Below are 15,041 nucleotides of genomic sequence, written 5' to 3' on the forward strand. Positions count from 1 at the left end.
GTAAACAAACCAGCCCGGCCCACCAGGGTGCTTACCCTGATGAGCCGCATGCCAAAGGTTGCCGATCCCTGATCTAGACCTAACTAGCCAGCTGAGAATTCCCTAGCATTTCTGCTCCTACATCCAGGGCCCTACATACCTGGAAATTGCAGGCGAGATGAGAGCATGCCTGGGCTATGCCAATTCAGCCCTGGCATAAGGTCTCATAGAGAATCTGGGTCATTGTGTTTGCTCATCACTGTTTTTCGTCTGCCCAAGTGTTTACTTCTTTAATAAGGAATCCTTAAAAGTGGGATTGGAACTGATTCCTATCCGGTGTCTGAGTCTGTTGGCTAATGACTAATTTATCCATCATTCCCTTTTTGAGGAACAGGGAAGTATACAGGCAATGACATAGAAGATGTTTTGATCACAAAAGTCACAGTTCACCAATGACCTTAATAACAGTTAACCAATCTTTGTTAGCATGCAAGTATATTTTGACACTGTGACATTGACATAATGTCACTTTTTTAAGTCAGTGGCATAATTGGTTGTAGAGTTAAGAACATTGCAATTACTTTTCCCATTCTAGCAAATGTCAGGAGTACATGCAGCAATATTTTCAAAGTGAAAGTCTAACACTATTTCTTTCTTTTTTTTTTTTTTTTTTGGTCTCCTTTGTTGTCTTCTGCAGATGGGCCTCTTGGTCCACGAGGATTAGCTGAAGCTACAGAGATGTGTACTCAAGAATGCCTGGTTTTGGGTCACTCCGATAACTGTTGGATGCCTCCCAGCCTGGGTCCATACCAGCAGCCAAAGTCTCCTCTCTCCACCTTTGCACCTCAGAAAGAATGGGTTAAGAAGGACAAACTAGTGAATGGACACACATTGACAAGAACCTGGAAAGAAGATAGCAACAGAAACCAGTTCAGTGACCGAAAGCAGTATGGTTCTGGTGAGGGCCATTTCAACACTGGCAATCACATGACTGACATTCCTTTGGCTAACTTGAAGTCTTATAAACAGGCCTCAGGACCTGCTGAGAGTCCAAAGGAGCACCAGCTATAAGGAATGGCTACTTTGGATCAATGACTTTAGTCTACTTAGACTTGCTAATACTGTGTGTGTGTGTGTGTCAGAGCTTTATGTACTGGGTAGACCTCTAGAACTATGCTTCACATAGCAGAGATATACATATCTTTGTGTTAGCCCAATGGAAAGTATAATGTTCTGCAACACAAAACAGTGTTTCTACTAGTTGTGTGGTTTTGTTAAATAGACATGATTAAACTCTGCAGAGATCTCTCCAGTTTGCAAATATTCTTTTTTTTTGTTTGTTTTTTGACCCTGGACTGCTGCTACAAACAACAGAAGATGCATTTGGAGAGTGATAGACCAAGAGAGAGAGTTCAGTGGATTATAATGATTGAAAAGCATATCCAGTTAGAAAATTGTTCTCTTGCTGTCATTGATCTGTGCTGGGACTGCTATACTTGATATCATACTGCAAACAAAACAACTAAAACTATAAACATTAAACCTATTGTGCTATTAACAACATTAGTGGACACTTGTAAGTCAATCAGTGTTCAAAATACTTGTAAATAGGAACAATTATTACTAACAAAATTTGTGTACTTATAACGTTCACCTAAAAAGGATACTGTAGCATAATTCTTTGTTTCACAGTTGCTTTTTACTTTTTTTCATTTGCTTCCTGTTGTTTTGTTTTTAATTTCAGTGATGGTGTTTCTGTGTTAGTAGTCTGTCTGACACACAAAGTTCCAAGGAACTCAAAACACTTGTGTTTAAAAAATAAACCAAACAAAAAACCTCTTGCTTCTGTTTAACAGCAGATGATGCTGGCATTCTAGCAAGAAAAACTGTTTTCAAATATTAAGAAACAAAAGGATTTACGCAAGGGCTTTAAACTTTAATAACTTTAATTTCACTTCCATTCTGTTTTGCAAAGCAGGGGAATTAAAAAAAAAAAAAAAAAAAGAAGTTAGCTATGTGGGGGGTGGCAAAGGAGCGTCAGATAGCATTTATTTAGGAACCCTGATCAGTTAACTGCAGTCTCACAATTAATGAAAAGTAACATTGAGCTAATTTGGAGTAGAAGAAGGGAAATTTGGAGAAACAAAATACAAGCATCATTTTCTTTCTAATTGGGCAAGTGTGTGTCTATACCTAAGACAGTTTGTATTGCTGAAAAAGCTGCATTTGTGTTGATCCTCATCTGCGTTAATGTTGTAGTAACACAAGTGTTTTTAGACCATAGCCACAGAATATTTAATGTGTTGTGCCTTCATGATGTAACAGAGCATTCTCCTGGTAGGCTAGTTGGGGAAACTAAGGGTTAAAACTCTAATTATTGCTGTTTAACTGTTTGTTATCATAGTTGGTCAATGCCTGGCAGGTACCGGCGTCATGTCACTTCAGACAAACCAGCAGAGTGACTCCTACTATTAATAAGATCTAAGTTGCACGTAAAACAAATCCAAATCTGGACATTCTTAGGCGGTTTTTGTTAAGGCATGACAGATGATTTAAACAAATAAATAGCATGCAGAAAAAAAGAAGAAAAAAAAAAAGAAAAAAAGAAAAGAAAAAAAAGGGAAAATTATCTTATGCCACAGTTGATTAGTCTTAAAATAACAAACTTAGGTAATCTGAATTTAATTTGTTCTTACCAAAAAAAAAGGTTTTTTTTGTATATAGCAGTTCACAGTTTTTTTCCTCCACAGTATAAAAACATAAAATGGGTTAGGGGTGCATTGCTTATTGCAGTACTTATGTCAGTTTGTGAGGGGTGTTTGATGACTTTGACAGAATAAATATCTAAACAGTTATCCTTGTTACTGCTTTGCCAGTTCAACGTTATTTACAGTTATTCAGCTCTTGCAATAAATGTTCTGAATTCCTGATTGTCTTGTGTTAGTTCTTGGGCAAATGCCTAAGGGACTTTATTCCCTTTCATTTCCTTTGTTGTTGGTGGTGGTTCATTATGAATATATAAGTTATTCTTCTAAACATATCCATTTGGTTCACCTAGTCCTGGATGAGGAAGGTACATAGAGAAAATGGCACACATTTAGGGCCTTATTCAGTGACTCTTATGGTGAGTTGGACCTCACTAAAAAAGAGTCCTGTAGAACTTCAGGAGCAAGGTACCGTTTACCAGGAGTTAAGGGTGTTAGCATCTGCCCTACTTTGTTAGGCAAACCTATGCACACAGAGTAACCAGGAGCCATTGGCAAATGGCAGTAAGGAAACATTTCCCCATCATGATTAGTAACCTTAGTGGCCACTTAAAAAAACCTGCATTTACCTCATTGCAGTTTGTTAATTTTATGTCAGAGTAGTCTGTGGTACTTTCAACTTTAAGTATAGAAGATACCAGAGTAATGTCAAAATACTGTGATGTAGTAAATGGGGATATTTTTAAAGATCAGTCACTCTGGTCATGTAATAGTTTTTTGTTGCATTATAGTAAAAGAAACACACTGAGATAAAGGGGTAATGAAAAATGTAAACTATTTTTTGACACTGCTGAGTTTCAAAACCTAGAGATTAAATGAATTGCACATTAAAAATAGAAAAACTGTTTGAGATCCTAAACATCTCTCAAAATGCTTTAAATTAAAAAATAAGGGCCTTTTCTAAGAAGACTATTTGAAAACTAGTTCCTATTTGCTTACCCATCAGGAACAGAGTTCCCTCTCTGGCCAGTAAGAATTGACTATAACATTTCCACAGCCAGATAGGAGCCGTATTCCTTAATCTACTGGTACTTCCATAGTTTGTTTTGTCATCAACTCTTGCAGGAAAACACAAAAATACAAGCTAGGATCCTGGCAGGTGAAATAATATATATTTTTTTAATTTCACTCTAAACAAGTTACTCATTTGTAATTAGAAGAACAGGAGTACTTGTGGCACCTTAGAGACTAACAAATTTATTAGAGCATAAGCTTTCGTGGACTACAGCCCACTTCTTCGGATATGCATCCGAAGAAGTGGGCTGTAGTCCACGAAAGCTTATGCTCTAATAAATTTGTTAGTCTCTAAGGTGCCACAAGTACTCCTGTTCTTCTTTTTGCGGATACAGACTAACACGGCTGTTACTCTGAAATCTGTCATTTGTAATTGTAAATCTTTAGTATATTCACCAGCTTTTAAATTTTAAAAAAAATCAGTTCACTATTTATATGGTAATACACTATGTCTTAGTCCCATTAAAGCAAATGGGAGTTTTGCCACTCACTTCAGTGGGCTCTGGATTTGGCCCTAAATATGTAGTCAGTGAGTACTCTTTTATTTACAGCTAACTGGTTGGCTCAGTCCTTGGTACTAGCACTGTTGTGTAAATCCCATAAATTAAAAAACAAACAAAAAAATCCCCACAATTGAAATGCTGAGGAATTCACTGATGTGCCAGACAAGGAGCTCTTCCCCCTCCTCCCCGCCCCTTCAGAGTCCTAAAATGTTGATGAATGCCCAGGATTATTCAAATGTTTCCTCAGCTCTCATGGGTTGGCGCCAAGCATTACCGACAATTATTGGTGAGCAAGCTGGGCTGTATGTGGATGCCTTGCTTGTGTCAGTTCCAGACTGCTTCCTTCAGTTGGGCAATGTGGGTGCATTTTCCCTCCCCCAGATGTACACATTTAAAGAAATGTGTGGCAAGATAAACCACAGGCTGCTTTGATATTTATTTATTTTTAAGATCAGATAAGTAGGGCGGGGCAGAATCATACAGTGACTAAAAGTTTAATTCTGAAGCAGTTTGAGAGGGATTTAAAGAAGGGAATGACATGGCCAAGCATAACTCTTAGGATGACAGTATGGAGGGGGAAAGTACTACAGTGATGCATGCTACATAAGATAACAAACAATGCTCCCATTGCCATGAGAACACTCCCATGATATACAGCATGGTCATAGGAAGGACTGATCTTTGGTAGGACAGATTCTCTATGACCACAGAATAGTTACAATTCAGGTGATTAATTATAAAATATGGCTGTCTTCTGTGTGTGGCTGTGTTTGTGATATTGCCAAATAAATACTATCAGTGCTGTGCAACACACGCAGCCAAAACAAAAGAGCATTCATACCTTTCTCCTTACCACACTCCGTTACCTTTAGTTATTGCTGAGGTGTGAGACTCCTTGCCTTACCCAGAGACTACAGCACATATGATCAGGGCTTCACAGAATCATAGAAATGGCAAGTCCAGCCCCCGGTGCTGAGGCAAGCCCAAGTAAACCTAGACCATCCCTGTCAGCTATCTGTCCAACCTGTTCTTAAAAACCTCCAGTGAGGGGAATTGTATAATCTCCATTGGAAGCTTGGTCCAGAGTTTAACTGCCCTTAGAGTTAGAAAGTTTTTCCAATATCTAACCTAAATCTCCCTTGCTTCAGATTAAGCTGATTACTTCTTGTCCTACCTTCAATGGACATGGAAAACAATTGACCACAGTCTTCTCCTCAACAGCCCACAACACATTTGAAGACTACTATATCATCAGTAATCTGTGGTTCCATAGCTAAATAATATGCTGTGGCATATAGCCCTTTCTAACGAATGATTTTTGGGCTCCAAAACCTCAGCTTTCGTTAATGAAACATTTCTAGCCCTTTCTGCTGCGAAGAAAACCTTGAAAATGTGAAACAATGCACTGTCTTCCTTACTCTACAGACTGCCTTGGCCAATAGCTCTCAGAGAGAGGAACGAATTTAGGATGTTTTTTTAACTCTGAAAGCTAAAGACAACAATTTAACTGTTAGCATTATTCATATTTCGCTGCTGATCATTTTAGCAAATAATGTGTTTATCCCACAATCCAATAGTGCCTCTGGCTTCTTGCCTTGTCCCCCAAGCCCTACGTGGTTTATACTCCGCTGCCAAAGCCTTCAGCTTCACTTTTCTCCAGTTTACTGACTGCATTTCCTAATTCTGCAAAATTGGCTTTCAGGAAATGTATTCCCCTAGCATAGCTGTTTACTATGCTCTATGAAGTTCTTTGGGGCAAGGACCATTCTTTGTTTTGTACTGCACTGAGGCCAGAGACAACACAGCAGAGGGCCAGTTTCTGAGTCCATTGGCTTCAATGGAAGCCCTTTAGTGGGTATTGGTGTCTGGCCCATAATTAGGGCCGGCTCCAGGCACCAGCGGAGGAAGCACATGCCTGGGGTGGCACATGCTAAGGGGCGGCATTCCATTCTTGGGGCGGCACAGTCTGAGCGGCTTTTTTTTTTTTTGGCTTGGGGCAGCAAAAATGGTAGAGCCGGCCCTGCCCATAATTAGTAAAAACAACAAACTTCAAGTGCTTCAATGTCCCTAAATATCAGCTTTATAATTAACTTTAACAGATGCATATTAGCAGCTCATTCTCTTTTTGATCTACCCACATAGTTTCCCCGGAGACAACTGGAACTTATGTGCTGACATGTGGCCTAATTCTGCAAAATGCTGAGCGGCTCCTTCAAGGAGCTGAGCACCTTCTCCTGACCTTGCAGTCAATGGAAGCTGAGAACAGTCATCACCACCTTGTAGGAGAAGCTCAGCATCTGCTAGGACTGGGCCCATGTTGTAGCATGTTGTACATTATGTTTTGAAGCATTAATGCTCTCACTAACTGTATCACTTAATGTAAAAGTCTATTTGCAGTTGTAATATTTGTACTGCTGCCTGATTGATGGACTGTAAAGTAGCTCTTTAACTACCAGACAGGCTCTCAAGTTCTGGTTGCCTTAGGACTGGCAAGAATTCAAAAGAAGGTAATGTCCCTCACTCCGAACATCATGCTCCATAGAACACAGCCACTTTGAAATCAATTTGTTGTGCCCAGGTATTGAAACACATTCTAGTAATGCATGGCATGTGAATAGATACCTTATTTATTTGTAATGATATATATTTAAATATTATCAAGCACATAATCGCTCAATATAATTTAATGGAATTTTTTAGATCTATGAATCTTGTTCAATGTACTTTAAATTGTATGAAACCGCATATTCTGAAGACTACCCTCACCTTTATTCATGAAATAAAGTTCTTTCTTTTGTGTGTTATATCCCTGTTTGTACAAACATGTGATAAAGTTAAAACAGCTAAGTACTGTAAAGGAATTGTAACTGTTTCTTTTATTGTCTAAATATATGCCTATGACAATTTTAAGTAGTTATCCGAGTTTTAAGAATGTGTCTTCTATGTGTTCATTGTTGTCTAGTATACAAGCACAAATTCAAAGGAAAGTTGTGCCAGGTTCATTCCTTGTGTAACGCTGAATGCCCCATTTGCTTAAAAGTGTCTAAGCTGCCCTAGTTCTATGTGACCAACACACTTGACCTAGCCATAAAACAAACACACAGTACAATGCTTATGGCTCACGTACCGCAGATGTCACAAAGGGATGCGGTTTTTTTTAGTTCTCATCCCAAGTACTGTGAAACGCCAGTGCTGCATGATCATTGATTACCAATTGTCCCTCTTTATGAGCCTGCAGTACCCAAAAGATAATATTGTGACTGGCTGACTTAATATTAGCTAAGTCAGGAAATCTGGTGCCTTGTCTTGTGTATTTCATATATTGGGCAATTTGGGGGGATGTTCAGCCTGGCTATTAACCTGAATGGTGACCTTTTTGAGGGACTCAGGTTTTTCTCACTGGTAAGCCAGAAATATTTTGGTTGAATCCTGACTCTGTTGAAGTCAGTGGTAGTTTTGCCCTTGCCTCTGATGGGGCCAGGATGTCACCATTTGAGCCCTAACTATTTGGGATGTTAATTTCCTTCCAGGACATTTCAATTCTTCCTTCCTGTCTCTTGTCCCTTCCACTGGCCTTGAGGGGGGCCCCCTTCCTTACTTTCCTTGCCTTTGGTGTTTTCTGGAGAAGGGGGAAAATACAGGGAAGAAGATGCTAGAATGTTGGCTGGAGGCAGTTAGTTGCTTGAGACCTCCTAGCTCTTTTCTGTGCTAGATGGTTTTCCTTTCCTTCGTAACTCCTCTTTGGGGATCACCTCCTTGCATACTAAGAGTCAGGTAAAGCTCTTGTCCAGCTGTATCCATCAACAACACCTCTTTCCTGGCACTGACAGACACATTTCTCAGTAGCAATCTCCACCAAGGTGGGCACCCATGTGGTCCTGCAACCACACAGGAGCTTGGGGATCAATGTGACATAAGCTTTTATAAGAGACTTCACAGGACATTCTTTGGTGAGCTAGAATGCACATGCCAGACTCAGGAGATATCTGTAACATCTATGCAAATAGGAAAAGAATCACTTGCTACAAACTGTTTGTGAACAACCCATGGGCCCCAATGAATAAGAAATTATAATTGTGATCTCTGTCCAATTTGCAATGAGATTAAAACAAAGAACCATCTACAAAGAAACAAATTGCCCATAACTAACAGTTCGATCAGCTGTAGCCAAAACCAAGATATAGTTGATGAGAATAAGGTTTTGAATGCCCTAATAGTGGATATACTTTCATGTTATGCAAGTTAAAGAAGCTATGTGTCGAGAAGATGCTCCTTTAATCTGATATTCTAAAATGTACGACGATGATATTCTACAATATAATGATATTCTATAATATCACTATATACTATTTACTTTTCCTATTGCAAGTCATTTTCCAATTAACTAATATGTGGCTAGCACTCCATTATCTTTATTAGTACTTAAAATTATTTCTGGATAATCTTTTATTTTCTTCTTCTTAAAAGAAGAGTGGATTTCCCCCCTACATTGTGGGTCTTCGTTTTTATGCTTTCCACAGCATAATTATATGTTTTTCAGTCTGTTGTTCCAGTATTTTACCTTCTTTTGGGTTTGAATGTGATTTCTGGCTTATGTGCTTTTGATTTTTTTAAAGTATTCCATATGTATTGTTTTCTGCAGTGAATGTGCAAGGCCTGTGTTTTAATGCGTGATCTTGTGTTCCTAGGACACTTAAACTATATCTTCTTTGTGAAGTTGCATCTACATTATTGATGAAGATCATGCATAATTGCTGATCACCATGTGGTGTTAAACCCCCAAGAGCAAAACGAAAAAGAACAGGAGGCAGCCACATAAAGACAATTATTTTATCTACACATGAAACCTGTACTGTGGTCTGAAAGCAAAAGGTACAACTGTCTATTCAATCAGCCAAAACTACATACTGTTGCTGACTGCAGTTCAGCAACACATTGTTTCTTCCCTGCTTCGCAAGCCACATTGAATGAAATCAGGAAGTCTGATATACATAAATTCACGAAAGAAGAAACTTATTTTAGAAATGGGCCTAAACATCTTTGGATCCAAACACTGCTGAACTTCGGGGGATGTTAGCTACAGATTTGGATATGAACTTAGTGATTTGCCCCATGTGTATATATATGTCTAAAAATGACTGTAGCCCTGGATCTTAATATCTCTGAACTATGGGAAAGTTGAGAACACAACATGTTCCAAATGTTGAGGCACAGGCCTTATTGATATGGAGATTTAAGAAACCCTGAGAGGGCATGTAAGGGGGGGGGGGAGGAATATAAGCCTGCAATGTGGAATCAGGTTAAACAAATATGTAATTTATTATCCTGGTATCTTCTCCATTTTTTGTTTTCTTTCCAAATATCTGCAGGATAATGTTGCTAGAGTACTTAAGCATAAGCCAACTTCACTCTATCTTTCTGTAGCTATCTCTGTACAGATAGCACTCTAGAGCTTCCATATGTGAAACCTTCATAATAGGCTCAGCCAGCCATACTTAACTAGTTTAAGGCTTAAGTATCTTAGGTCCCCAAAGCCTGGGTCACCTAATGAGTGTGCCCAGTTGGAACAATGTCTATTTTGCAAAAATGGTAGTTGAAGGAAAGTATCCTGCTAGCATGTTGTTTTATTTGACTGTCCTACTGTATATGGTTCATTTACTACTGCTGAGGCTAAGAACAATAAGATTACAAGCAGTAATTCTATACCAATATTCATTCAATTAATATATGGTTTTTGAGTGGGAAGTACAAAGAAATTGAGTTTCTCTGCATTTTCAGAATATCAACTATGTGATTACTGCATATAATAAGCTTGCAGTCACAGACTGTAATTCTTTGGTCCTGAACAATTGCACAATTACTAATTCAACTACAGTAACATAGGACGTAGACACTGATGATTTCAAAAAGGACACTGCTGACTTAATTAGGCCTCAAAATTTACCTTTTCAAAATTATAGCAATTCTTCTTGGCATACTTTGATGTCTTTGGGGTATTTGAAGCAAACAATCCAAGAAGAATATTTAAAAAAAAATAGAACAGAAGGAGAAAGAAAGACAGAGATAAAGCACAGAAAAATTGTTTGGGTATTCAGTTACCCAAACAATGTTTTGGCTCTGTGCTCATGCTAGAATGAACACATCAATGAATATGCATCATGGGCATATACAAGCCAAGAATGCTTCTAGCTGCACTGTCCTCACTCTCTCACCTCCTTTACTTCCCATCACATTGATTCTAGTTTCAGGCAGCAAATGAACAGATCCTCAGGTTGTGAGGAAGATATTTTGCATCAAGATGAGCTGCTGCTCCCCTTGAAGGAGACTTTATAATAAAATTCCACTTTGCTGTCAAAGCCGTTAATGTTGTCATTATGCCGCAAGGGCACAATTCAACTTCCTTGAAGTAAATGTAAAAACTCCCATTGATTTCAGGGGAAGATGGATTAGCCCAAGCAAAAGTTTTCAAGTCTGGTGTCATTCCATCAAGCTAGATTGAATGTGGGGGCCGCAGTGTCATGGCAGAACCTCCACGTGCATACGCACAGAATGGATCCTGGTGTATAGAAGGCAGTCATTAAGACCCAAGGCAGTGAAGGGGCAGGAAGAAGAACCTCATTTACTCTACCCAGAAGCTACTTTGCCCTAGTGCAGCTTTTCAAACTTTCTTCCTCCTTTCCCATCAACCTGCAGTGTACTCAATTCTGTGGATGTTTAAAGATGTTATGGTTGACTAGACTCCTCAGCTCCCATTGCTGACAGAACTCTTCTGACTTCACACCTGCAGGCAATGTCTTCTTAGGAAATAAACTGACCTGAGCCAGAGTTGAAGGTGCCACAGGTGAAGTATGAGCTGCGCCAAGCAAATAGAGATAGCATGCATTCCAGGTTCACTCCTGTCTTCCTCTCAGATCTGCCTCCTCAGACCAGCCATGTGTCCAGGAAGGGGTAAATGTGAATGCTTTGCCTTTTCAGGTGGGCCACTACTATGTCTAGGCATTGGTTTAAGACTCTTGGCAGTATCTGAATGTACTGGTAATAATTTGGTACCACCATAAACCTCAGGTACTTCATATCAGGGGGATGGCTATGTGGACTTACGTGTCCTGCAAGTTGAGAGCCTTGACCCAGTCTTGAGCCTAGAGAAGATGGAATGAGGAATGCAAGCAATACCATCCTGAATCTGAGGCAGTGTATGCATTTGTTCAGTCTCCTCAGGTCTAGGATAGGACAAAGACCCCTATTTTTCTTTGGTATAGGGAAATATTGTGAGTAGAAGCCTATTCCCCTCTACTCTCAAGGTACCTCTTCTATGGTTCATACATGAAGAAGTGAGTGTGAAACTATGTACCCCATGTTCATCACTTTCATATGGTTATATCTTGTACAAAGTCCGCCTTGTGAAGTATCATTTGAAAATGCATACTCTACTGAATGTCATTGTCCTGTTAAAATGTGTGTATCAACATTGTATGTGGAGCAATGAGATACTTATGATTGTTATTGAAATATATTATAGTTCTGGGTAACACCCTCAGACCATTTTCTCAAAGACAAAGGCACACTGGCATGCCAGCTACGTGCTAAAAGTCCATTACCTCTTTAATTGGAGATTCACCAGCAGAGGAGTTATAAACAAAGTATATACAATTCACCTGACTGACAGCTTGCAGAGCATGTACACAATGAAACTGCTGACCCCATGACCCAGCAAAGACTTTTACAGTACAAAGGGTCAGAATATAAGAAGGGTGGAAAAAGGCCTCTCCTCTCCTCTCCACCTCCTATGACATCAACGAATACCTGAAGAACCCTGAACTAAGGGGAGTAGTCCCAGGCTGGAAAAAGAAGCAGCCTGTGAAATGTATTGCCGCTAATGGCGAGACAACCTATTTTGCCATCAGAGCTATTAGCCTTTGTAAAGTTTAGAACAGGGATCGGCAACCTTTGGCATGTGGCTCGCCAGGGTAATCTCCCTGGTGGGCCAGTTTGTTTACCTGCCTTGTCCGCAGGTTCGGCTGATCGTGACAGCGAACCGCAGCCAGTGGGAGCCGCGATTGGCCGAACCTGTGGATGCGTCAGGTAAACAAACTGATCCAGCCCACCAGGGGGCTTACCCTGCCGAGCCACGTGCCATAGGTTGCCAATCCCTGGTTTAGAAATTAGATTGCAGTTTTATCCTTTTATTTCTTTTCTAACTAATTCTGATTTTAATGGTTTATCACTTGTGAATCACTTAAAAATCTATCTTTCTCTAGTTAATAAACTTATTTTACTGTTTTATCTAAACCAGTGTGTTTGATTCAAGTGTTTGGGAAATCTCTACTCAGGTCAGTGGGGCTGGTGCATATTCATTATCTTTTGTTGGAACGATGAACTAATTTATGAGCTTTTATGGTTCAGTGGGCTACTGAATGGTACAAAATGAACATTTCTGGGGGACAAGGCTGGGACTAAGGTGTATGCGGGTGTTGCCCTGTATCTATTCATGGATGGGTGGGCAGAGCATTCATGTACTCAGCTTGGAGTGATTTTGCATGCTAGTGGCTGTGAGTGATAAAAGCCTGGAGAGGTCTGCTCTTCTCTAGCAAAGCTGTGTAAAAGGCACCATATGCTAGAGTGTTAGGGGGACACAGCAGTTCAGGCTGCACCATGGGGTATGTCACAGTGAGGTCACTTCTTTTTTATAATAGGCTTTTGGAGGAAGGGTCCCTGAAGGTCAAGGAAGAGAATGGGGAGGGAAAAGGGGGTGGAAATGAGTAAGTATCCTGTAACAGAGCATGTAGTTATTTGTGGAGCTTCTATCACTATCCCCTATCCACAATCCATACTCCACTTCTGAACCTCCATCCTCCCGAATCCAGCTCCCAACCGGCAGAACCAATAAATACAGTTCATTTAGAAATAAGTCAAGTATCAGAGGGGTAGCCGTGTTAGTCTGAATCTGTAAAAAGCAACAGAGGGTCCTGTGGCACCTTTAAGACTAACAGAAGTATTGGGAGCATAAGCTTTCATGGGTAAGAGCCTCACTTCTTCAGATGCAAGACTTGTTGCTTTTTAGAAATAAGTGTTTATTCTGTATCCCTTAATGACAGAATCTTACATCTCTATTATGTGCCCATTTGAAGAGATACGGTGTGACCACTATTTACCAAGGGCTAAAAAAAGTTACTGTTCTTTTCATCTTTAGAAGTTTTAGAGTCAAAATACTGATGATTTCCACACATGTTAAACCCATTCCATTATTCCATTTCATAATGAAAATGTCAAAGCCACTGATTAAACATTACATTTAAGTCCTTTGAATTTACAAATTTTATTTGAGGACCACGAGTACAATATGTTATTTTGTTAAACCAGGATGGACTACAAGGCATGTGTGCGACTATAATTTAGTTACAGGTATTTCTAAGACATTGAAACCCATTGAAGCCAGTTAAGTCTTTCCCATTATTGTTCACTCAGGAGCCAGCACTTCAAAAAGGGGAGTGGGGAAGGACAACAGGTTGTTCCACAATGCAGTCCCTCTGATTGACTGCTCTTCCTCTGGAGATAAGGAAATGCAAGAAGGACAGGCACACAGGTGGGGGTTTTCTTTTAAGACAGGAGTTTTCCCCACATACCTGTATAACAGTTGGGAAACCTGTTGTATTAGCACCTGTGGAATTTTTCAGAAAGTTTTGAACATGTGCTGCTGGACACAGCCTACTATTCTGATTTATAGGACTCAAACTGGCAAGGTGTCAGGGCCCCCTCACCTAATTGTGGTCAATGGGAGTAGAGAGCGGTTCAGAGAGCACTTACAATAGGCACTCGATACTTTGCGACACTGGAACCATAAAGCAAATGTTAATCCTCACAACAGCCCTGTGAAGTAGATGCATATTATTATTCCCATTTTACAGATAGGAAAACTGAGGCACGGAGAGAATTTATTTATTTATTTTTGACTTGTCCAGATGGGGCAGGCAGTGGCAAAGCTGAGCTTAGTACATTTGCACGAAGGCCTGATCCAAAACCCATTGATTGAAATAGGAGTCTTTCTGTTTACTTCAATGTCCTTTAGATTAGGTCATGATCCGTTGTGTTTGTATTTGCAATAAAGTATTTAGATGAGACCATTATCTTTATCCCTATGAATTTGATTTTACATTTTCAGTCTGATTTTCTAATTATGTTGATTTATAATTCTGCATTGAAAAGCCTGATTGTGTAGACTGGTTGAGATGATGATATTTACATATTTTACAGATTTTTATATCTTTTACAGATTTTTCCTTTCTGTTTGGTGGGAGCTTTTCTTCCCATCATAACATTTTGACATTGAGAGTTGCAGAGAGAAGTTCTGGTGGCATATGTGTTTAAAAACACTTGAAGTTTAGGCAATTCAAATGAGAGAAATTTCAAATGTCTTACTGAGCCTCTTTGCAAATTCTTTCATTGCCTGAAGGTGATTAAAAAAAAAACCACCCCCAAAAACAAACACTGATGCATTTACGTTTAATTTTTAAGACAGTTTTTTAAAGTATGATGATAGATTGGTTGCAAATGTGAGGTTTCTGAAAGTTTAATGGTGTGATTTGTGTCTTGTTTGGTAAGAGTACTACATGTTTATGTTTATTGACAATTTGGATAATCTTATCATGCTTTCATTTTATTTCTGTTTGCTGCATATTTTCTGGGAAATGAAAGTCCCTCAAGGGCTTTTGCTGCAGTAGTTTCTTAATCTCCATCCTACTGGGATAGCACTTTTACCATTTTAGAGGTGGATTTTTTTTTT

At 39.4% G+C, this 15,041-nt stretch overlaps 1 protein-coding gene across 5 annotated transcripts in view; it reads left to right on the forward strand.

Moving 5' to 3' along the window:
- Positions 1–2,907, forward strand: part of PCDH9 (protocadherin 9) — an 896,526-nt gene extending 893,619 nt beyond the window's left edge. For 4 of the 5 annotated variants that reach the window (XM_054013554.1, XM_054013573.1, XM_054013564.1 and 1 more), the window contains one exon: positions 677–2,907. In XM_054013554.1, the coding sequence (XP_053869529.1) occupies positions 677–1,050 (374 nt within the window). In that variant the 3' untranslated portion in view covers positions 1,051–2,907. The remainder of the gene's footprint in view (positions 1–676) is intronic. The other variant, XM_054013591.1, reaches the window with a different exon arrangement.
- Positions 2,908–15,041: the final 12,134 nt, after the last annotated feature.

This window comes from Malaclemys terrapin, chromosome 1 (genome assembly GCF_027887155.1).
Source record: "Malaclemys terrapin pileata isolate rMalTer1 chromosome 1, rMalTer1.hap1, whole genome shotgun sequence".
NCBI classification, from domain to species: domain Eukaryota; kingdom Metazoa; phylum Chordata; order Testudines; family Emydidae; genus Malaclemys; species Malaclemys terrapin.